At 42.6% G+C, this 24,489-nt stretch overlaps 1 protein-coding gene across 3 annotated transcripts in view; it reads right to left on the bottom strand.

Moving 5' to 3' along the window:
* DISC1 (DISC1 scaffold protein) overlaps nucleotides 1–24,489 on the bottom strand; it is a 207,996-nt gene that overhangs the window by 114,776 nt on the left and 68,731 nt on the right. For all 3 annotated transcript variants that reach the window (XM_069484684.1, XM_069484685.1, XM_069484686.1), the window contains 3 exons: nucleotides 22,354–22,408; nucleotides 17,045–17,147; nucleotides 7,685–7,873 (listed from right to left, as the gene is read on the bottom strand). In XM_069484684.1, coding sequence (XP_069340785.1) covers nucleotides 7,685–7,873; nucleotides 17,045–17,147; nucleotides 22,354–22,408 — 347 coding nt within the window. The remainder of the gene's footprint in view (nucleotides 1–7,684; nucleotides 7,874–17,044; nucleotides 17,148–22,353; nucleotides 22,409–24,489) is intronic.

Genomic DNA, 24,489 nt, shown 5'->3' with positions numbered 1-24,489 from the left:
AATGCTGGACTCAACACGGAGTTAAAAAGCAGCTCAGGATTTCAGCCACTTGTCTAAGCAAGACAGATCTCCTGTCATTGAGTTGACCACATTATCACAATATAATTACATTTGGTTCTTTCCTGGGGAAGGAAAGTATAAGATTTGGGGATATGTGAAGTGTAAATTAGCCATAATAAACACAAGAAAAGAGAAACATTCAAAATAGGCTAAAAGAGCCAAAAATTTAACATGATTTTGGCAAATAAAGTTTGGTCGTAATTAAATCTAAAAGCAAAGTATGTCATCGGTTGTTAATGAGTTATAAAGACTTTAGAATGTATAATGCCAAAAGAAAAATAAAATCACATTTTATGACCAAGTGGGCATGTAAAATATGTGCATGTCTGGCTCATAAATTTTTGATGATACCAAGTCAGTAGATCCTTAAGTAACTCTTGATGGTTTCTGCTCTGGCCATAAATATTAAATTGCAGTGCATTTGCTCAGAGCCGTCCACCCCTACAGTGATCTAACCCTCCCCAGTTACATAAAAATCTGAGTGAGGAGCAGATTAGTCAGAATGGCCATCCCCAAGTCCAAAAAATAACAATACAAAAGTAGAATGCAGCAAAAACGGGCTCCCCAAAGCAGTCAGGGCAGGAATACATTCATGAGCACACCTTTTCTTCTTTACAAAAGCTAAGAGAACCTGAAAAATCAAATTAGCAACAAATGCTAATCTCTCAAATAGATATCATCTCTCTTGGGTTGTTAACATATGGCAGTTTCAAAGAAGAGGAAGTGCACGGCTAAAATGGAAGGGGCGTATGTATACAGGAAGCCATAACTCATGGCGATGCCAAAGAGGAAAACAAGACATTTCTTACAAAATTAGTCATTGGAAAAACTATGACCTCATAAAAGATGTCATAATGGTTACTAAGAATGCTCTACAAAGCAGAAAATCTGGCAGATGTTTAAGAGACACACGTACCCATCCTATTACATAGAGTCAAGTTCCTGCTCTAAGCAAGTAAGTATGTCCAAAAAACTGCCTGTTGCAATTTGGCATAAAGTAAAACTCAAATCACCATTGCATTCCCACCTAGCAGGTATATGAATGAAGTATTGTGAAGGGAAAATATCATAGAAAGCAAGTGGAGAGACAAGTGGGAAAGGAAGGAAGGACTTCTAAAAAAGTCGTCTGGATAAAACAGAAGGAGAGTAGAATAGGTGAGGGCAAGAAAAGAAATGGACAAAGGATGAATAGAAACATAGGAGTTCACCTATGGGACTAGAGTAAATGGTAACCTCAGTAGCCTCAGGGACCATCTCAGTCATCTCTGAACCACAGGGTCTAACACGGTGCATTACTGCGTTACTGTAAAAACTCAGTAAATGCTTGCAGAGGATGGATGGGTGGATGAAAATGAAACTTCAAGATTTGGTTCTACTGTGTTGTATTATATGAAGCAACTGAGACTCACTGAGAAAATTCAGTGACTCGCTGAACATCATTTATTCACTGAACCCCATGTTGTGATGTTCTATGCGCCAGGTGCTCTGTAGGTGATTAGGGAATGGCAGGACTAAAATTAAACTGAGGCCTCCTACATCCTAATCCAGGCTTTTTACACCAAATGGGGATGCCTCCCCAAAGAATTATCACAGCTATTTAATAAAAGAGGAAGGAAGTCAGTTGTAAATTTCAAGCTTAGAAATTCACAGGAGGAACTGGCTAAAGAGAAATAACCATACTAATAGTGAAGCAAGGATATAATTGGAAAGAAACAAATGGAGAGATATTAAACCTGCAAGCCTATATTTAACCAGAATCTTGATAAAGTAACAAATTAATTAATAAGGTGAATAAAAGGTAAATGATTAGAGATATGAAAACTCAGGCCATCGAAAAACCTAAGGGAAAAGATTTTGAAGTTTTTTTAAAAAAGGTTTTCCTCCAATAGATCCTGTTTGACATATTTTTTAATCTAAATAAACAAAGATTTCTAATTTAGAAAGGCAGATACAGATCTATTTCCCATATAACCACCTAAATTACTCAAGATACAGAGCCCTGCGACACTCATCTGGTTTCAAAGCAGACAGCTCGGCCCTCGGTTGTGGACTGCTGCCACTGGTCTGGTCCAGAGAGCTAAGTTGTCCACTACGTAGGTCTTAGCCAAAGCTTAGAGGAAAGAAGTGACATTTGGTGAGTCTACAGGATATGTTCTCCAGCCACTTTGTAGATACTAAGTCTCATCTTGGAATCATGTCAGATCATTGGAGGATGCCATATTTAAACTTCATGAGCCTGAGCTCTTACTAACTCACTTGCACGGTGCCATACTTTAATATAATGTTTCCTAAAATTTGGAGAATCTTAGAATGGTCCCTTAAAACTGGATGTTTTTGTGGGAAAAACTGCACGCACCCATACATCTAAAATTTGTATACAGTTTCACAGCCCATCCACAGCCTCTCCTGCTTTGGAAGGATCCCCTAACATTTTTTTCTAGCAGGTAACAGCCATATGAAAAGTGCTTTTGCATGTACTATAAATCTATTCATGAAGATTTTCCATTATGCTCTCAAGAAAATTTTCTTTAAGAATTTAGCACCACTCTGTATTCCCTAAAAACTGTGTGCTTTCAAAGTCACTATTGAGGAAGGCGGATGATACTTCAACTGTCTTTTTTTGCTCTGGCTTCTAGGAAGCTCATTATCACATCATATTCCAAACCAAAATAACTAACACTTGTCATCAGCATTTTTTCTCTCTCCGTTATTAAATTTCAAGCTTATTTGTTAATTTTATTGTTTTTATATCTTTGTTATATGTATTTTTCCAGTTCTGCATTTCCTTCCTCCCTTCCTCTGCCAGAAAAAAAAAGAGACACACAGATTTTATTCTTTTGTTATAATTTTTCTTGAATGTTTCTTCTACACATACCTGATGAATATGGAAAGACAATTATTGCTTCTATATGCAGAACTTGTAACTCACGGGATTTCTAAACCAAAAGCCTTTTCTTAATAGGGAAACTTCTGAAAGAAGCTGTGTCCATAAACTTCAGAGTTAAAGAAGCTAATATCTCACTACAGTAGGTGACTGCTATAGTTTGATTTATTTGGCCCCTCCAAAGCTCACGTTGGAATTTGACCCCCAATGTTGGAGGCGGGGCCTAATGGGAGGTATTTGGGTCATGGGGGCGGATCCCTCATGAGTGGCTTCCTGTCCTCCTCCTGGTAATGAGTGAGTTCCTAGTGAGTTCTTGCTCCATTAGTTCCCGAAAGAGCTGGCTGTTAAAAAGAGCCTGGCGCCTCCTCCTCCCTCTCTCTCTCTTCCTCTCTCGCCATGTGGTCTCTGCACACGCCGGCTCCCCTTCCCCTTCCACCATGAATGGAAGCAGCCGGAGCCCTCCCCAGAAGCAGATGCTGCTGCCACGCCTCCTGCACAGCCTGCAGAACCATGAGCCAAATAATCCTCTTTACTTTATAAATTGCCCAGCCGCAGGTATTCCTGTACAGCAACACAAACAGGCTAAGACAGTCACATTTCCTTTTATTAGCTATTTCAAGCTCAAAACTTAAGAGCTTGAAATAGTTCCAAACATAGTTCCAAAAGCTGGTTCCAAATATAAGAGCAGGCTCTTGTCAATGTGGCCTTGTGGCTTTTCTATAAAGCAGAAGGTCCTAAGCTAGCAGTGGTCCTAAGCTAGACCACACCTGGACAGTCGCCTCTACTCCAACTTCATCATGCTTAGACTGCCCCTTCTCTTCCTTCCGCTTCCCCCTCGCTCCCAGAAAGGCAAATGAATTTAATCTGAGCATAGCCAGCCATAATTCCCAGGACAACAAAACCCTGCCGCCTGCTGTTCTCACTGAGAATCCCTCTACGTGGTGTTTGGGTCCCCTACATGGATTTCTGACGGCTCACCAGGCCTCGGACCCAGGCAGATTTTAGAGCTGTATCTGCAGGATCTTCCCCACTCAGGCAGCCGGCGTAAGGTGGGCAAATTCATTAACATGCTAATGATGTCCTGTTTAAAATTCTAGCCCCGATTATTCTGTGATTAAATCTCTCCCCTTGACATCGGCTTCCTTTATATCTGAGTCGCAGTGCGAAATCAACAATATTAATAAAGTACAATACAGATTACCAACTGTATACACAAGGGATGGAAAACAGGTATGTAAATCTGAGGATTGTCTTTTTTCTTGAAAAGCAGATGTAGCAAACTATAAAAAAAGTTACCGATTTTTTTTACCCCACCTTCCTTTAAAAAATACATTGACATCCACAATAATTAAAGGTTTATAGTTAATTTCCATAAATATTCAGGGGTTGGAAGATGGGTTTAGTTTTTCATTCTATTTCACAGCACTTAAAATTGCTCAGAATTCAAATGTGTTCTCCTGAATCTTAGGAACAGTTGATGGGCGTTAAAGCACACTTTCTTCTCTCCTTTTCAGAGCCTGTGTCATGGTGACAACAGCCAATGGATTCAGTGCTGATGTCTGTCTCCCTTTGCCCTTGAGGACTTTGGCATATTTTAGCTCCTTTTCCATCATCAGATCGTTTTTTTTTTTTCCTGACACCCCAATCTGAACACCCGACTCAGACAACTTCAGCATCTTCCATGAAAGATAATCAAACTTATCACTGTTCTCATTAAATTGGAAAATGGATAGAGCAGCGGAAGAGTCAAGGTCTAAATCTGTAATATAAAATGAAGGAAGACAGGACTGATGTTTCCTTTCAACATCTGGCTCCAGCAAACAAATATTTATAGTATACTGCATTTGTGATTTTAAAACACACCAGGCAGGACACAGAAGCAATACAATGAAAGCAAAGGACAGTGCTCTGACTTCAGTGGACTCAGACTAGCCAGAGACACAAGACATAAGGAAATCCTAAGTGATCCAAGTGATGCAAGTTCATCTCAGATGAGTCATTAGAGATACACGTCACGTCAGTAAGAGTTCTCTGTATGAGAGATACTGCTCGTTATGCCCTACGACTGCAAATGTCCCCTTTTTCTATAGTAACAGAACCTAGGACTTTAGCAGGGCACATGGTGCCCAGGGTAAGGACAGTTCCCAGTCCCCCTTGTAATTAGCTGTCACCATATAACAAGGTTAGATCTACAGGGATATGGCAGTAGCAGAGGTGGCCACAGATTCCAAAAAGGGTCCTTAAAGGGGATAGATAGGTGAGCTCTCTTCCTTCTTAGTTCAGAAGGAACTTCTGCCTGGAGTTGGACATCCACGTGGCCGGGCCAGTCATCTTGGAATGAATGCCCCAGGTTGAGGGGCACAGAAGAACAAAACAGAAAAGTCTAGGTCCCTAACTGTCAGGGTTGTTTGTCCATCCCTTGGTTATCTTTGTCCCCTGAACGCTGCATTCTACAACCATTGTTGGAAATCAAAATCTTTTTAAGGAAGACTACATATATTGCTCATTTCTGAAACAGTTTCATTGCAAATGTTTTCTCTAAGACAGAAAGAGCCGTGGCACATACATGCACACGCATAACCTACCTTTGTAGTCGCTCTACATTGAGACTTGAACACAGAGTTCCCTTTCAAGTTTCAACTCCCAAAACCCCAAATTAGCTGACTATGGACTTTGGCCTAGATTTTTCACATTTCAATAGATAAAAGCTTCAAGTTTTCAGGAATTCATTGTTTGTTTCCCACATTCTCACCACCTGCAGGTTATTAATTTGGTGCACCCAAAGGCAAGTCACCTCAGATGGGCTAAAAATTAGCTTCAGCCTAAAGCACGTGGAAATCAACATATAGGGAAAAGAGTAGCTGATCCAGCAAAATCCAAGCCTGAAACATAAAGAGAGCCTTTGCAACAGTAATGAGCCATCTGCAATTTAGAATCATCCATGGTAACAATCCCTCATTCCATTTGTTTATGTTTTATTCATCATTTTGAAAATACTTAGTGAAGTGACAATGATGAGATTCAAAAAAATACTGCACAGGCCTTTTTTTAAAAGAGATATTAATGGCTTTCGAGAGCTCAACTATTCAAATGAAAATATAGCTGGACCAAATTTGCTCAAATTTGTTCACATCTTCTTTATTCTTAGATATAATATATTCCCCGTTTTGTGCCCCAAATTATGTGGTGATGGCAAGAGAAATGCCATAGTTTTCATTGCTTATATATTTAAAAATCTATAGCAAGGATCTACTTAGAGTATACAATGCTCATTCCTATCAGAATGCAGTGAGCCAGGCTCTCATGTCTAGGGTGAGCATGCTGTCATTCCTTAGTACTGTAGTTATTTAGGTTCAACTGTACAGTCTCCAGTTTGGCAAAAACAAGGCTTGACCTTTAAAAGTAAAAAGAAAAGATAAACACTGAGTTATTGAGCCAACTTAAGAGTGCTCATTGCAGAGAAGACATAATAACCGCTGAACATGCTATCTGTGATGCAAACAACTCTCTACACAATTTGGTAAGCCTTTAAAACAAAATATATTCATCCCCAAATGATGCACTTAATTTCTGCTAGCTGATTTTATATTTTTGCATTTGGTTTTTTTAAATACTAATCTTCATTTACTTCAATTTGCAGAATATTTTCAAACAGCCCTATTTCAAATCTGGCTTCTAACAGCCCCATTTCTTTTCTTATTTCTTTTTAAATAAGCAGACTTTTTAAATATAGCCATTTATTCATATACATGTCTGTCAATTTTTTTTTAGTAAACAACATTTCTTTAGGGACCATGATACGCTACATATGACCTCTGCCCTCGAGCAGCTTCTAGTTCCTAGGAAGGAATAGAAGGGTGTGTACGCACGCGCACACATAGACACACACACACACACACACTCCAGGATCTTTGTAAATTAATCTGTACCACTTAATCTGCCTATGACATAGATGTTATTCTTCTCACTTGACTGGTGAAGAAACAGGTTCCAGCATATAATGTATTTTAAATCTAAATTTGCTTTTAATGATGTCATTCTGCAAATTAGAAACTGAATCATCAGAAATCTCTTACTTTTTTTTTAAGAATATGTTTTTGCTATCTCAATTTGAACTGAACCAGCATCTTCTGAGACTATCCCCTAGGGTGTAAATCTCAAGGCGACCTCAGTTACTCTTCACAATTGGAACAGAAAAGGACTTAAGAATACTTTAACTCCACCAATGAGCCGACGCTTCAGCTAAGGCAGCGTTGGCACCATCTACATCATTCTTCCTGCGGAGAGAAGCTCTCAGAAAAGCACAAACACGGAAGAGGCACTTCATGGTCTTTTCCCAATTGTCTCAGAGTCAGTCTGATTTAGGCTGTGATTGTGCAAAGCCAGAGGACTGAGCCAGGGGACAAAAGGAAGATAATTATCAAGCAAAGAAAATGCTCCCAACCTGTGCCAAGGGAGAGATTGCTCTAAATAATCACAAGACCCTTCGCAAATGCCAGTGGGGGAAGGGGGGAGGATTAGAAAAAGAAAAGATGTCACATGTGAATATCAAAACAAAAGCTGACAAGTCATTCCACCCTGTTTGCCAAGGCGCCTGCCAAAAAGGTCTCCCAGGAGAAGGGTCACGTGCTCCATGATGCTCTCCACGGTGACATTCACGTGAAGCACAGAACGTGGCCTGGCCACACAGCACAGTGAATGTCATAAATATCCCACCAGACGACAGTGTGCACTCCTTACCGTAGGCCGTTTCCTGGCGTTCCAGTTCTCTTCTCAGTCTGTCGTAATCTTCTTTGACACTTCCCAGCTTTTTGCCATTCCTGGAACTCAGCACCAACAGCCTGCTGAGGAGTCCCTCCAGCCCTTCTCTCTCTGACGTTAATGATCTAATCTCCTCGGTGAGGTCCTTAGCTGTACAGAAATGGTTTCCTGCAGCACATCGTGGGAGAGGAGGAGAGAAAGCAGGTTTGACGGCATGCACAAACACAGCAGATGCAACAGCTAGCATGCACTCAGCGTGGCTAAGGGAGCCCACCTTTGCAGTGAGGAACTGCTTCTGTAACAGTCCTGGGCAACACTAACTGGAAGAACACCGACCTCCTCAAACAGGAAAAACCACCAGTGGCTCTTTATCACCTCATTCTTGTTATGTCTGTTTTGGGGGTTCCATTGGCTAAGCCATGCCAGTGAAACATGATGGCGAAAAAATGTCCCAGTGAAACCCAGGGAAGCCACAGTGTATCACACCATTCAAACATCCAAATGTGAAAGAGGTGACATATTATAACAGGGGGGGAAGGGGACTGGGACTTGGAGTCAGTCTAGACCTCAATTAAAATCCTACTCTCTGTTTCACTCAAACTGCATGACCTGGAGCAGGGAAATTGGCACACCTGGGACACACTTCTTATAAAAAATGATTGTAGCAACACCTGAATCATAGGTGATTGTGAGACTAAACAAGAAATTCTGTAAAGCACTGAGCAAAATATATGGCACATTGAATGTAACAAGGTTGCAGGAAACAAGGTCAATATACAAAAATCAACTGTATGTCTAAATATCAAAAACAAACAATTAGAAGATGATTTTAAAAATTTAGGAGATATTTAAAAACCCAAAATACTCAGGGATAAATTTTTAAAAATATGTGCAGCTCTACAGTGAAAACTAAAACTGCTGAATGAAATTAAAGACAAATAATCAGAAAGATATACTACATTCATATACCGGAAAATTCAATATTGCTAAGATTTCAATTTTCCCCAAATTGATTCATTGATTTAATACAACTCTAATCAAAATTTCATGAGACTCTTTTGTAGAAATTTATAAGCTTATTCTAAAATGTAAAAGAATAATGAGCCCAGGAACTTGAAGCTGTAATATGTAATGATTATGCTTTTGAATAACCACTACACTCCAGCCTGGGCAACATAGTGAGAGCCTGTCTCTAAAAAAAGATAAAATAAGGGAAAATGTAAAAGAAAATGCAAAGGTCTAGATAAACCAAAGCAATCCTGAAAAAGTTAGTCTTGATTTCAAGACTAATGCCAAAATACAAAGACAGTTTGGCAATGGCATATAGATAGATGAACAAATAGATCAATGGAACAGACAGTCCAGAAACAGATCCACACTTGTATGGTTAATTGATTTTCAACCAAAGTGCCAAAGCAAGTCAATGAGGAAAAGAAAGTATTTTCAACAAATGGTGCTGTAAAAACTAGCTTATCTATATGAGAAAAATACTAACCTTGATCCATACACAAAATTAAATTAAAGATAAATAAGAAGCCTAAATGTAGAAGTTAAAACTATAAAGCTTCTAGAAGGAAATATAGTGGAACATCTTGCTGACTTTGGAGTAGGCAAAAACTTTAGATAGGACGCAGGTAACACTAACTATAAAAGGACAACATGGATAAATGGACTTCATCAAAATTACAAATTTCTGCTCACCAAAAGACACTATCAAGAAAATGAATAGGCAAGTCACAAACCTGGCAAAAATATTTGCTACACATATATCTGACAAAAGACTTGAATTCTACAACTCAACAATTAAAACACAAATGGTGTCACTGAAAAAAAGGCAACAAGATATATGCACTTTGTCAAGCAAGATATACAAATGGCCATAAGCATATGACAAAGTGTTTGACATCATTAGCCATCAGGAAAATGCAAACTAAAACCATATAGATTCCACTTACAAAGCCACTGAAATGGCTCAAATGAACTAAACTAAAAATGTCAACCTTGGCAAGGATGTGGAGAAACAGGAACTCTCATACACATAAAATGGTGCAGCCCTTTTGAGAAAAGTTCTGGCAGTTTCTCATAAAGTTAAACATGCACCTACCCTTTAATCCAACAATTCCACTTCTGGGTATTTACACAAGAGAAATGAAAACATACAATCAAAATACTTGTACTTGAATGTTCATAGTGGCTTTACACATGAGAGCCCAAACTGGAAGCAACCTCCAAATCCATCAACAGGCAAACACAAAAACAGTGGAGCAGCTACACAATGGAAGACACTCAGCAATAAAAAGAAACAAACTCTTCACACGTGCAGCAGCATGTGTAGCTCTCAAAAAAAAATACAGACACAAAGAGTACATGCCATATGATTCCATCAAGTTCTAGAACAGGCAAAACTAATGCATGGTAGAAGATACCAGAACAGAAGTCATCTGGGAAGGAGGGACAGCGACTGAGAAGGGACATGAGGGTCATGTTTCTGGGGTGATGAAAATGTCCTGTATCTTGTTACGGCTGTCGGTAACACAGGTGTCAAAACTCATAGCATTTCCTTAAATGTGAATCATACCTCAATAAAAAGGGGAAAAAATTGGGAAAATGTACACATGGAAATTAAACCATAAATTAATAAATATATCACATTAGAGAGTGCCCCATAAATGATAGTTACTATTATTAAAAGGCTCCACTGTTTTCTAAGAATGTATTGTAACTATAATCACAATAATACCTACTACTACTAATAATAATAATAGATTTAAACCTTCTCTCCTTTAAATCTCACTGCAGTCTTGGGAGATAGATGATAGCCTATATTATTAATTCTAAGATGTACTTTTTTTTTCTTTTTTACATTTTAACATCCCTGAAACAGGGATGTGTCTTACAATCGTTACCGGCCAGAAGGCAGAGTCAGGATGCAACTCAACTGTCAGACTTGGTGGCCTGGCTGACCACCTGCGACACCCTGACATTTGCATGGACATACTATTTCAGCACCATCTGAGTCCTGGCTGTTATCTGAAAACCTTCTGTTACAAACATAGATTTGTAAGATCAGGAAAGCTCTAGCATTTAAAACTTGAGGAATGGCGTTAGCAGCTTGGCAGAAAATCCTACAGAAAACGGTAGTTCCTTCTCGGTGGGGGAGGGGTAATAAAGTCGCATCGCCAACAGCTTTAATGGCACAGAGGAGGCTGGGGTGTGGGACACGTGAGCCTCGACATCTTTGAGTCGATACACTGTATGTTTCAGAAGGCTCAGACTAAATATGAAGATGCTTTAGGAAAACCTTAACAAATTTTTTCCTTTTTAAGGAAAGACGTGATCTTTTAAAAGCTTAAATATACCTAAAAGAGCTATTTCAACAGCTCTTTCTAAGCCACAGAAAGCGTTGCATCATTGTTAGACTGACAGCAATTTTTCTTTCTTTGCAGTGTATAAAATAATGGTGCTTTTTATGCTCACTGAAATACGTGGTGTTATCTTTTCTTTACAGCTGAGAAAACGGAAATCTAGAGAATTAAGATATCTTGCTGAAGATCACACAGCAGTAAACCACAGGGCAAGTTTCCAACTCTAGCATAAGTCCAGAACCCCTCCTCTTAAATACTGAGTGATGCCATTTACTTCTGTACTATTAAATAGGCTTATTTCAAGCCGATATAAATGTTGAAAATGTTACAAAATGCTTTCCCACCTCAAAGGCATTCTGAACACCCAAGCACGCATCATCTGTCACTGAAATCCATAGTTTCCAATTCCATGACTGGATAAATATCTTTCTGAGACTCTATTTGTTTGCCCATCACTGTAGCAGGCAACGTGGCAAACGCAAAACCGAACAAGGTACCGCCCCTGCTCTCCAAGAAGTAACCAAAAAATCAAGGGGATACAGTGTATTGCAAAGAACAGACAAATACGCACCAGAAGGAGTCAGAGGAAAAGAGAGATTGTTCCAGAAGGAGAGATGGAGGCAGGTCTCAGGAGGGAAGAATGTAAGATTTCCAAAAGCAGAAACAGAAACGCTGGTTAGAGAGAGGGTAGGAGGCAGAGGACTCAGGTGAAGACTAGAATAACAAGGAAGTTGGATCAAAATGGCGGTGCCCCCAATGCCAAGCTCATGAGTCTGGGCCCGTTTAGGAAAAAAACAACAAAGTCTAGAGGAGAGCAATCTAGACTTCCACAAGCTTTGAGTTTTAAACAGAAACACAACTAAAACCTCTCCCAGATCTGTGATTTCCATCCTGAGCAATGACCACATCAGGGTGGCTGGGGGTGGAGCTCCCCACAAAGAGCCCCAAGAGACCCCGTGCTCTCGGGAGCTTGCAGAAGGATCAGCCCCGGACAGGTGACTGCTTTGGGGCCAGGCGGCCACGTGCACAATGTAGTGCCTTCGAATGCTACTTCTTAGGCTGGGCTGAGGGAGCCCCAACCTTGCTGCTGGGCCATGTCTTCAAGCCAGAGAGTTAACAAAAAGTAGGGTGGGCACCAGCTGTGCTTCCAGAGCCACCAGGCAGACCACGCCAGAGTGTGCCATTTCCTCCTACAAACAGTTCAGAAAGAAAAGAGCTCTGAAGACAAGTCGGAAGAGACTACATACACAGAACAAGTGTGAGTACAGAAGGTTGCTGGAAATACACCTTCTGATCCCCTGCAACCCATCGCAAACTCTAAAGACCTTAATAAAACATGAGAACAATCATTAATTTTAAAACCTGAGCCCCTTCCTTGATCCTGAAGAACAGGGCTTAGGGAAATGCATAGTAATAGAAGCGAACTTTTCATATGTGCAGAGCAAGTGTGAATTCCCAAAGTGACAGTTCATATTAAAACCCGCCACGATAAAACACTACACTGCCCTTGGCTAATATTTTATAAGCATTTTGACCTCAGCTCCAAGCCCATGAGGTAAATCTTGGTTGACGCAGCCCCTCCCTGATTGCTGAACTTGGACAAGAGCTCGGTGACGAAAATGCAGAAAATCAGCATTGACCCCTGAAGGAAGTACCATCAGCGACCCGCGACCCCCATCTTTGTAGCTCTAAGGGGTCCTTTCCAGATGCCGTGGGGGCCGGGGGGTGTGGAGGTGAATATGCCACCCTTGGCATCGTGTCACACATGGACCTGTCTACTCTTCAGCAAGGGAATGGAACTTGAGTATCTTCATAGGTTTTTTAAAGCACCTGTCACCATATTGCATTCTGCAAATAATACAGTTTAAAGCCCAAGCCAATTTCACCCACTCTGTTCTTTCTACCTTACTTATCCTCAGCATCTCTGAGTTCAAATACCTACCCCTCCACTTGATAGTACCTAGGGGGTCATTTTCATGAGTTCTTCCTTCACCTGAGAGTTTGATTTTATAGATTACAGCGCTCCCGTTATTTGGACTGTCTCACTGAATCTTCCCAACAATCCACGAAGGCCGGGGGCGGCGGGGTGCTAAACTTAAACTTGGTTCTTCTGATCTCGAATCCTGTGTTCACAGGTCCCCTGCACCTGGTGGGTCCTCGGGCTTCAAGATGCCCCTCACCTGGGGGAAGGCCTCATATTCGTGGCATTTGCCTCGGTCCATAGACATTTCAGGGTATAATGATCCTCCTAAAATTATCCACGTTTACCTACACTGGAGCTGTACTTCTTTACTAGGAAAAAGGAAATACAGCCAGTGCTGAAAATAATAACCCTAAAACTGTTAAGTCTTATGTCATTTCTCCTCCATGACACCGGATCTCTTGAGGAACCAGCAGCTTCAGGGCGTGGTTAGGCAAGATCTCACCCTGGCCATTCAGAGCTTTCCCTTGGTGCAGTCAGGGCTGCCTGCTGGGAGCTTGGGTTGGCTGAATGAAAGGGCAACTGAGGCAGCAAATAAGCCCCAGCCAACTGCTCCCCGCCCCCACCTCTCCTTGGAAGCTCCTGAAGCTGGCATTTGCCATTTCCGGTCAGTTATGTGGATTTCTTCCGCTCACCATGATTTCCTGGGACAGCCAGGAGCATTTCCCGTGAGCGGAGCCCCATGGCTGGTTTTGCACGTGGAACATCTCAGACAGCCCCGTGTTTCACGAAAGGCGGAGGGGACGTGATGCCAGACACGCAGGATTTTACATAAAACTCAGACTGATTCTAACAGCCGGATAAAATGCGGTGCCGGGTGCAGACTCAGTATACAAAGGGACAAGGGCCAGACCATATAAAGTCCCTAACCTTTTTGGTACCGGGGACCAGTTTCATGGAAGACAATTTTTCCACTGCCCAGAGGTGGGTCAGGGGACAGGCTGGGGGCAGGTGGAGCTCAGGCTGTAAACGCAGACAAAGCTTCTGGTCACCAAAGCCAAAGTGATGGTGTGTGACCTCGAAGACTAAATCCGAACAAGGTGTTGTGGTTTCTATCTTGTTTGCATGCGTGCGTGCGCGCACTCTCTCTCAGGTCACTCGCTCTGGGGGAACCAGCTGCCGTGCTGTGAGTGGCCCTCTGGTACAGCTCTTGTGGCAAGAAACTGAAGCCTTTTGTTAACGCCCACACGGATGAGCTGGGAGACTGCTCTTCCAGCCCCGGCCACGCCTGGAGAGCAGTTTCTCGAAACCCTGAGCCAAAAGCCCCCAGCTAAGCCACTCTGGACTCCTGACTCTCCAAGCCTATGAGAGATAATAAAGATTTGTTGTTTCAAGCTCTGAAGTTTTGGGGTCATTTATCATCTCTTACACATTCATAGAGATGCCTGTCAGTTTCTGAGTCCAGGCCTTAAGAAATAAGACATTTCCATTTCTTATGCAGTCTCTTGGGACACTCACTCTTGGAACCTGGCAGCCATGTTGTAAGGAAGCCAGGCTGCCTTCAGAGCAACCAGGAGCCAGACCGTCCATGTGCACCATCTTGGAAGTGGAGCCTCCAGTCCTCGCTACCTCTGCCAAGCCTGGCCCAAATTGCAGATTCATGGGCTAAATAAATGATTGGTGATATTTTAAGTCACTAAGTCTTGAGCTGGTTCATTATGCAGCAATAGATAATATAAAAACAGATTTTGGTATCTGGATATGGGGTGCTGCTGTATATAACAAAACCCTAAAATCCGAGGCATTGGCTTTGGGACTAGGTAGTAGGCCGAGGCCAAATAGACATCTGTGAAGGCCGAGAGGAAAGTGAGAAAAATAGTGTTGGAAGCTGGAGGAAAGAGGAAGCTTGTAGTGGCAAAACATCACTCTTTTATCACCTAACCTAATACAGAAAAGGGTTCTTAATAATTTTAATTAGAAATCCAAGGAGATTTCCAGGCAGAACATAGAAGTGCCTACTGGCTTCTGGTCACTGCCTATGACACAGTGCAAGAGAAGACAGATGAATTAAAGAATAAACTGTTAGATATAAAGCAGCTATAGAACTTGGTTTAAAAATAAAACTATCTTCTATTTCTAGGCTCCTCAGATGGTCAATGATTCTCGAATTAAGAAACAGCTTCAGGCCATACATCAAATCCGGGATAGGTCTATAAATCTAAGACAGTGAGTCACAGAAACTTCAAGACATAGAACAGACCCGCTAAGCATCTTAAGGGCATCCTTTAGGTTCCTCTCCATTCAATAGGGCTTCTAAGAATCTCCAGGCCATTGTCCCTCGGTATTCTCAAAGGGACCCAAAATAGAGAAGGCCTTCTCTTGGAGAGGCTGTTCATTGTGGTTTTTGTCTAATGGAGTGAGGGTTTGCCATTCTAAAGCTACTGAAATAGGAGAAAACAGAAATAGCCTTGCATGCACAAGTTGCAAAAGCAGGATGACCATTCCGCCACCAGCACTACACACAGGGACAGCCTATTGACGGAAAGTCCCTCTCACCTAAAGAGTAATTTGGAAATAGCAAGGTCAAGAGACTAGTTCCCATCATGGTCACCCCAGGTCATCCTTCAGCAGATCGGGCCTCACCAATTTTCTCAGCTGACCAAAGAGTTAAAACAGAACACCCGGATTCCACATGCAGTATAGCCTCTGAAGAACTTTCCCTGGGATTCTAAGAAGATTATCCACATTGGAGCGAGGCTATCTCTGCTGCCTGAATTATACATCTTCTCCCTTGGGCTTAATAGAAACTCAGCCACCTGTATTCCTGGGAAAGATATATTGATTAAGAAAGGCAAAAACCCTAACTCAGAAGCAAGATTGTGTTCAATCTTCTTTTTTTCTCTTAGCAAATGGGGCCATAACTCCAAGGAAATGGCATGTGAAGCTGTTAAGAGCCAAACCTCCCATTCGCATGGTGATGTTCTACGTGTTGTAAATAACACGCGTGACTGCACCAGGCACCAAATTGCTCGTTAGCTGCCAACATTAGATGTTTAATGATCTGAGGAGCAGAAGCTGCCAATTACTGTATTCCTTCTTAAAATATCATTTAAAACCCATACGTGTAATCATTAGACCTTTTTGTTAAATTTTCATGATTCTTCTGAAGCTGATGGGCTGTGGGTTCACCCAACCTATAAAACTCAGAGAACTCTTTGAGGCCATCATCACATAACTGGGGTAAAAAATCCACATATCCCGCACCGAGCGGGCCTGGACTCTGGCCCCTGACCTGCCCCTGCTTAGCTAATTGAGCGAATTTAACCGAAGTACACACCCCATGGCGGCCTCAGTTTCCCCTTCTGTCCATAGGGATGACAGTCTCTCTCCCGCCTACTGTTGTGGGAACAGTCTCTCTCCCACCTAGCTATTGTGCAAACAAAATAAAATAACAAATCCAGAGGAATATTGGAAAGCACTATTCAAATGATAGGGTGAGATACTGGTTTTACGGACTTATCAAGCTACTGATTAATGGAAAAAGAGGTCCCTTCTTAACTGCCAGAGTAGGGAGGGGCTACGAGCTCTTGAGAATTCTCCAAGTTCTGTGATAGATGTTTAAACTGAGTGCCTCCACATTTGCGTCATGTTATCATCCAGCCCCTGTAGGAAGAGATGGGTCCAATAGTCCTCACTGAGCAAGTGCAGGGACCCGGTGCGGTATACACACCTGCTCGAATCATGTAACATGCAGAGTACTACACGAGTCTCTAAACTCTTCACGAAACAGGAACTGGAAGTGCAAGATTTGATGCCTACATAAACAACTTGTGCTGTCTTATGTGTGCATACATATGTTTAAGAGTCGTGTCCACCCCTTTGTAAGGAAATCATGCTGCCCACTTATTCCTTGGGTTTTAGTGAAACCCCCAGAAAAGCTCTGAAATGTCCGAGGATGACCTAAACACAACGGAGGAAGCGTTAATCGAGGACAGAACATGGTTGTCATCATCTCAGTCTGACCACTTCGGCATCGCCTCCGTGGCCAGTTACCTGATATGGCGAGCATCCTGGCTTCGAGCAACGCTGGGAGTTGGGTTTCAATGTCGTTAACGGCCTTCCTCAGAGTGCTGCAGAGCCTCTCACTCATGCACACCTGGACAGAGAGAAACAGCCAGGAGTCGTCACGTGCTCAGTGACAAACCAGAAGGCAATGGAGCAGCTCGCCAGAGACTTCTGGGTTTGTAAGTAATTAAGAGGGATGATAAAGAGTAATCAGAGGAGAGTGTTTAAAAAGCAAGTAATGGAAAAGGAAAGAAAGAAAAATAGCAAGGCAGACAGGCATTGGGATATTCCAAGAGTAGATCCTGTGCCCCTTCGCGACACTCAAACACAAAACCAATGAGCTAGCACAGCAGAGAGCCACCCCAAACTAAAACAACTTCATCGCTCCTGTCTTGTCCCTCCTCGGGGCCTTCAATCTCTGCTCCTTCTGTCTGGAACACTCTTGTTCCAGGTGTTGTAGCTCACTCACACCCCTCAGGGCTCTCTGCCTAATCATCACCTGGGACAAAAGGCCTTTCTGATCACCTAGCAACCTCCCTGTCCCCTGCCTTTGATGTTTTTCCAGGGCGTCCTTCCCAGCTGACATACCTCTGTGACGTTGCTTTGTGTTTACAGTGTCTCTCTGCTAGGACACGAGCTCTCCGTGAGCAGGGACCTGGTTCTGTACCAGGCACACAGTGGGCAGCAATGAAGATAAGGCCATCTAGGTGAAGGTCAGAGCTTCAGGATAAACTTAATTACTAGGAGACACTGCCTAGGAAAATTTGAGGACAGATAGATACTTGCTGGCGAGTTAGATATGAAAAATAGACAAGTAACTCTCAGTGAGTTTTAAGGGTTTTTATCATTTATTTTCCCATGACACGCCAAACACTTCCTACATTTTTCTTTGATTTTGCAAAAATAGCAAAAATCTTAAATCTCAATTTCTTTTTCCAAATGCCTTCAGGTTATCTTTTATTTTGTTGGAAGTTAAAACATCACATTTTTTCCCCTCTCATTTAAGGCTAAAATCTCATATTCAAATGTTGTCTATACTCAGATTATTGGGCTATCTAGAAAAATTTCCAGCTCAGCGAAAGCACAGAGCATGGATTTAATAAGAGTGAATACATCTGTGGAGATATTTGGGGCTTGTCCACAAAAGATGTTACCTAGAAGCATCATTCTTTTCTTGCCAAAAATCTGAGATTCCATTCAAAACTAAAATTAACCCAGTTGGATTCACAGAGCCTGGAGAAAATATAAAATTTAGTTTCCCAGAAGAATCTGGGTCTTGCTGGAGATTATCAATTTGAAATGTTTTGCTTATCTCAGACTGAATTAAGATCATTTTTAGAGTCAAAGAAAACCTCGCCCCTCCTGCCTATAATACTCCACTATATCGCTCATGGACTTCCACGTGTTCTTTTCCATCCAGAGGCTGTAATTTTCCAACCTCTCTTTATAAAGCTCATTTTCTGGATGAAGACAATAGTTTGGCAGCCTCTGAACCAAAGCCTGCACCAATAGTCTTGGGCATCGACACATCCATGGTCATTAATTTCGAGACCCTCTCAACGGCCCTGAGATTTGTCATAAAGTCAGAACCGGAGTTAAAAGGAAGATGTCCCAGACACCTTTCTTTCCCTCAGCACCAAGCCTCTGGTCGGCTGAATGCCCAGTGACTGACACATCCCATCTCATCCATTTACGAACGTCACCAGAAGTCTGGGGACATTTCCATTAACTCTATAACACCAGCCATAATTCTTATGTCTCATCCAATCTCTGTCCAATATTTCTGATTTTAGTTAACAGTATCTGTTAATCATAATTGGGTCAGTTTCTCCTTTGTTGAGCAAATCTATCCTTCAAACTGTCACTATTAATATGAAACAACCTCTCTGATTCTTCTTATTAAATTCCAATGTTCATTCTTTTAGGCTCTGCTGGATATAATCTAATATCTACCAATCTCCAGATATCCCATTTATTTCCAACTATTTCTTCCACCTCATTTATCCCTTAATTACCTTTGGTTTGGGTAACCCACAAGAGTTGAAGCAACGTAATGAGGGCAATGAAGGTTCCATCTCCCCGTCTGCGGGAGTAATCTAAACAGTACCTGGTGTGTGTGTGGGGGGGGAGGGGTGTCTAGCACACTAGAGAAAGAAAACTGTGTCAAGCTGAGACTATTACCTCATTGTCACCTGTAAATCTAGTCTAGAGCAGAGAAAAAAGATGTTTTGTGTGATGGGCAGTTTTGTTTTAATTCCCTGTAGACTACTATAGGCCAAACACACACATACACGAAGTCATGTATGTGCACACATACAGTCCACCTAGACACACACACACACACACACACACACACCCCAGAAAATCTGCATCTCCTTTTTATTTACAAATGAAATTGGACCCTAAGGAACTCATTGTCAAATGGAGCTGTTACATTTACTTTTTTTTTTTTTTTGAGACAGAGTCTCACTCTGTTGCCCAGGCTAGAGTGAGTGCCGTGGCATCAGCCTAGCTCACAGCAACCTCAAACTCCTGAGCTCAAGCAATCCTCCTGTCTCAGCCTCCCGAGTAGCTGGGACTACACGCATGCGCCACCATGCCCGGCTAATTTTTTTCTATATATATTTTTTTAGCTGTCCATATAATTTCTTTCTATTTTTAGTAGAGATGGGGTCTCGCTCTTGCTCAGGCTGGTCTCGAACTCCTGAGCTCAAACGATCCGCCCACCTCGGCCTCCCAGAGTGCTAGGATTACAGGCGTGAGCCACCGCGCCCGGCCTACATTTACATTTTTAAATCCAAGACACGAGGTCCTTAATTTTATGGAAAATCAAATTAATCACAAGTTTTTGGCGAATGCATCAGAGAAGGTATATGCAATGGTCTGAATACTTATGCCCCCTGCCAACAAAATTCACATGTTGAAATCCTCACTCCTAAGGCGATGGTAGTAGGAGGTGGAGCCTTTGGGAGGTGATTAGGTCATGAGGGTGGAGCCCCCATGTAGGGGATTAGTGCCCTTATAAATATGCCCCAGAAAGCTCTCTTGCCCTCCTTCTATTGTGTGAGAATACCCAGCCATGCTGGCACCCTGACCTCAGACTTCCAGCCTCCAAAATTGTGAGCAATAAATTGTTGTTTATAACCCACCCAGTATTTTCATATAGCAGCCTGCGTCGACAAAGACAGTATGTAAACTGTCTTTGTATTTAGCATTCGGGCAAATCCAAGATCTTTAACAGTGGTTGAAGCTTATCAACAAATTCCAATATTGTGTATGTGTATATGTGTGTCCACAACATAAAATGTCATCAACACACACATGCATATAAGCACCATCTGTATTACATGATATGCACACCTGTATACACACGGCAAGTGTATAGACTCAATCATATTACCAAGACAGTGTGTTCTAAAGATAATCAACAAACCCAGACCCAAGAGCATCCTCTCACCGTTTTATTCTACATAGAAATTAGGAAGCACCTAATAAAACATAAATGGCCTATATTTATAATAGAATATGTACGGGAAGGGAACATCTACCACCTCTTCCTTGCCAAGAAGTTTTTGCCTCTCCCCACCGCCCTACTGGCTCCACCGAAGGTCGCAGTGGCAGATGTTGACAGGGCTGTGAATACTAGTGGGCCGTGTCACTGTGACTTTCGAGGCAGAAATTCCGGTCACTCTCTAACATTTCCTCTCCTGCTTCATATAACAAAATTGGTAAACCGAGTGAGAGTCTCCCACACCCCTGTAGTTGGGCAGGGGAAAGGGTCTCAGCCCCAGCCAACGTGGGATCCTCAGATGCGATTCCGGGGAGTGGGGAGAGGAGATATATAAAAGTCCAGCCCCTGCGTGGCCCGTCACCTGGGCCTTGTGCCTGGGCACTCGGGTCCTGCCACTGCTCTTAATCTCATCCTGCTCACCGTCTTTGGGAGAACATTCGTAGGACGCTCTTAGGGACGGCAGAGCAGGTTTCAAGCCTTCCCGGGTCCCCGGTCCTGATGACATGTTACGAACGCCACTCGCTCTAACAGGAAGCTCTCCTTGCATGTAAGGTTTAACTACCCACCATCTGCTGCTGCGTCAGCAACATCATAAGGTGCCATTTTCAGAAATGAATTCGATTAAAAAAAAAAAAATGGGAAAAAGGCCAGAGTAACTGCAGACATTTTTGCCAACAACACACCCCCAATTCCAGCTTAGCTGCAGTGACAGCAAGACCCTCAGCATGTTTCCTGATTGAGGGCCCAGGACTTTCTCTCCCTGGGCACAGAGACAAGAAGAACTTCCTTCCAGACCAGCAGGTCTCCTCTGTTACCTTGCTGTCTGCTCAGCAACTGTCCTTTCTCTATTGACCATCTTATAACCACCTCTGGTCCCAGACATAATTAATGATTCATAATTAATGCACATAATTAATGATTCATACCCAGTTCTCTGCCACAGCAGTTAGCAGTAATTCACAGAGTAATTGATCCTGCTCCTCTGTCTGCCAATGGCTGGGTCGGGTACAACCACGTGGGTGGGGAAGGGCTTTTGTTTGTAAACTGTGGTTATCCTAACTAACTGGCACATTGACTATTTCATTTAATTGACCATGTGCTCTCGGGGAATAATGAAGAAATGTTCTGTCTCTACACAAACCCAGGTCTTGATAGGGCAATATAAGCAGCCGACAAAGGAGGCAAAATGGTTCTCAAGCCAAATGAAAAACTTTACGAGACAAGAAACAATCACCTACTATACCGTTTCCACTTGTGAAGAACCTGAACATTGCCCTCCTGGGAGGAAAAGTAATTAATTCCTCAAATTACTCCCATCCCGAAAGCCTGTTTAAGCAGAGGCATTCGATTTGCATAGCAACCGTCCTTCTCCCGTCCCCAAATTGACAGCTCCTTCTGAAGCAAGGGCCAAACCCGTCCATTTCCGGGGGGAGCACAAATCAAGACCTCCACCACGATAGCAGCCCTCCCCCGGCTCATCGCTGGAGCTGCAGAACTTGGCAAAGTCTATGTTTCTTCCAGAGTCTATCGGGGTGGGGAACCTGCGGCCTGCTGATTTCAAGATCGTTCTCTTTTAAGCACCAAAGGGGGCAAGGAAAGCTTCATCGTTCTCCGCTGCACCCCTTTTAATAAAAGGATTTGTTCTGTATAATTGAGATTCATCAAAAGGCTGCATATAAGGACCTAGAAAGCCACATGTGGCCTTAAGCCCACAGGTTCATGTGAAATTAAGTCAAAAGAAAACTTTATAGACGTCTTTGGAAAATGGAAGTATAAAAGTACTTACCTTAGCAGTGATTTCTTTAAGCGACAAGTTGAGGGATTTCATTCTTTCTTGGAGGCTGGAAGAATTAAAAAGAGGAGGTTGGTATTGTTGGTAACCACCGTTTGATACCACTACGTTCAGGAACTCTGCAAACAGTGACCCTTGCATCGGCTGGATGGCCGAGGAGAGCAGGAGGAAAGATGATACCAGATTGGTTTCATCCTACTGTGGAATTATATGCTGCTGGGAAGCTTGTCTTTCCTCCCTAATCATGCTTTACTCAGGCTAGCAGTAGAATCTCTTATCATCCCAGAGTGCACATCTACTGATAATGGGAAGAACAACTCAGATGTGCTCCTGGCAGCAAAGGATTAAAATTTGCATTCCTATAACCACCTTCTTAGAAGGACAGCCTAACATGGGGTGGGGTCTCACTGGCAGGGAATCGAATGGTATCTGTTGGACCTACTATGCAATTCCACAAATATGTACCGAGTGCCTTCCACTTTTAGTATTGACACAGAGCATAGATGATACACACACACACACATACATACATATACATAAAGTATGTCTGAAATAGCACCCCCTTGGGCTTTTCCTGCTTCTGTTTTCTCCTTAGCACTTTTCGCCTTGACATATTCATCTATTCATGTAGTTTCTCCTTTTCTCCCATTGGCATATAAGTTCCTAGTAGGCAGGGATGGGCTGTCGTGTTCACGCCTGTATCCCCAGTGCTGAAAACAATTCCTAGAGCTTCTCAGCAGGCACTCGGTTGACATCTGTGGAATGAATGAATCAGTGCAACCAAGGCTCAGATCTTATTCTCAAGGTCACTCCCTAGTAGAGAAGAAATGCATGAAGGCAATCAACTATAATATAAAGCAAGAGGAAAAAATTACTAGAAGGGGAATAGAAACCCCAATGCTAGGAGAAAACTGCCACATAAGAATTGTCACAAGGCAGAATGTTGTCTGCCTTGAGCAATGGAGACAATAACTTGTGGAGCAATTTAGAAACGAGTGGATTGGCGGGGAAAGCTTAACCGTAAGAGGTCAAAAGTGAACTGGGCCTCGAAGCAGAAAACGGAGGGAGAATGAAATTCCAGGGAGAAGGTGAATCTAACTGGACCGGGTGGTTCGCACACATGAGTGTGAAAGATAAATGGGGAGATGATCATTCCTGGTGGGGAAGGAGAAGGAGGGATGAGGTAGGGCCCTGCCTGTGCCTATAATGCTTATTTATTTATTTAGGGAAAGAGAATCAAAGTAAATATGGGGGAAATGCTAATATTTGTTTAATCTCAGTTGTGGGTAAATGAGTATCTGTTATATTTTTCAATATGTTTGGAATATTTGCAATTAAGATAATTTTAAAGGAATATCGAAGACAAGCTCTCGTTAGTGTTAAATATCAACCTAAGGAATTTTGAGCCTTATCCCACAAACAATGGGAAATTGTTCAGGTTTTGAGCAGGGGAGCAATATGAAAGAAACGGCTTTGTTTTGGGAAAATTAGCTGTGCAGCACTATGAGAGACGATTTGGAGGAAGACAGTCTGAACGTGACAACCCAAGGCAGGGCCCGGCAGCGTCAGCCGGTCTTCAGGTCCAGGGCCTTACACAGAGCGAATGAGGGGGCCAGGAAGGAAAGGGAGGGGCGGGTCCCTGATTATGTCGATGCTGAAACGCAGTGAGAACATCCCATCCAGAGCTTTGCATTTCTGCATGCATTCTTCCAGTATCCACTGGGCATCCCGTAGGTTAGGGACCTAGAGCATAATGACGTGGTCCCTGCCCTCAACCACTTACTGCTGCCAGCAAGGCAAGAAAATATTATAGGTGCAAGAAGAGGAGTGCTTACTGGATTAAACAGTGGTCTGCAAAAGGGCAAAGGTCGAAGTTCCTGGGGTACGTGCTAGGAGGGGAGAAGGGAGGGGTGCAAGGCGTCAGGAAAAGCTTCTGTAGCAGGGGTTGCAAAGTATGAAAAATAAGCTGCCCGGTTGTTCTTCAACTGGAAGAACTGTTTTTGGATATTATCACCTCCAACAACTTGTGATTTCTGAGTACAGGCAAACTTGTCTCAGCTGCAAATACCTGGGAACTGGTGCAGGTCCGTGCTAATCGATCATTCCCACTTTAGACCGACTTTCGCCAGA

The sequence above is a fragment of the Eulemur rufifrons genome, chromosome 11 (genome assembly GCF_041146395.1).
Source record: "Eulemur rufifrons isolate Redbay chromosome 11, OSU_ERuf_1, whole genome shotgun sequence".
Classification (NCBI taxonomy): Eukaryota; Metazoa; Chordata; class Mammalia; order Primates; family Lemuridae; genus Eulemur; species Eulemur rufifrons.
Note: the sequence above shows the minus strand (reverse complement) of the source record. Positions and strands in the feature narration are given on the sequence as shown.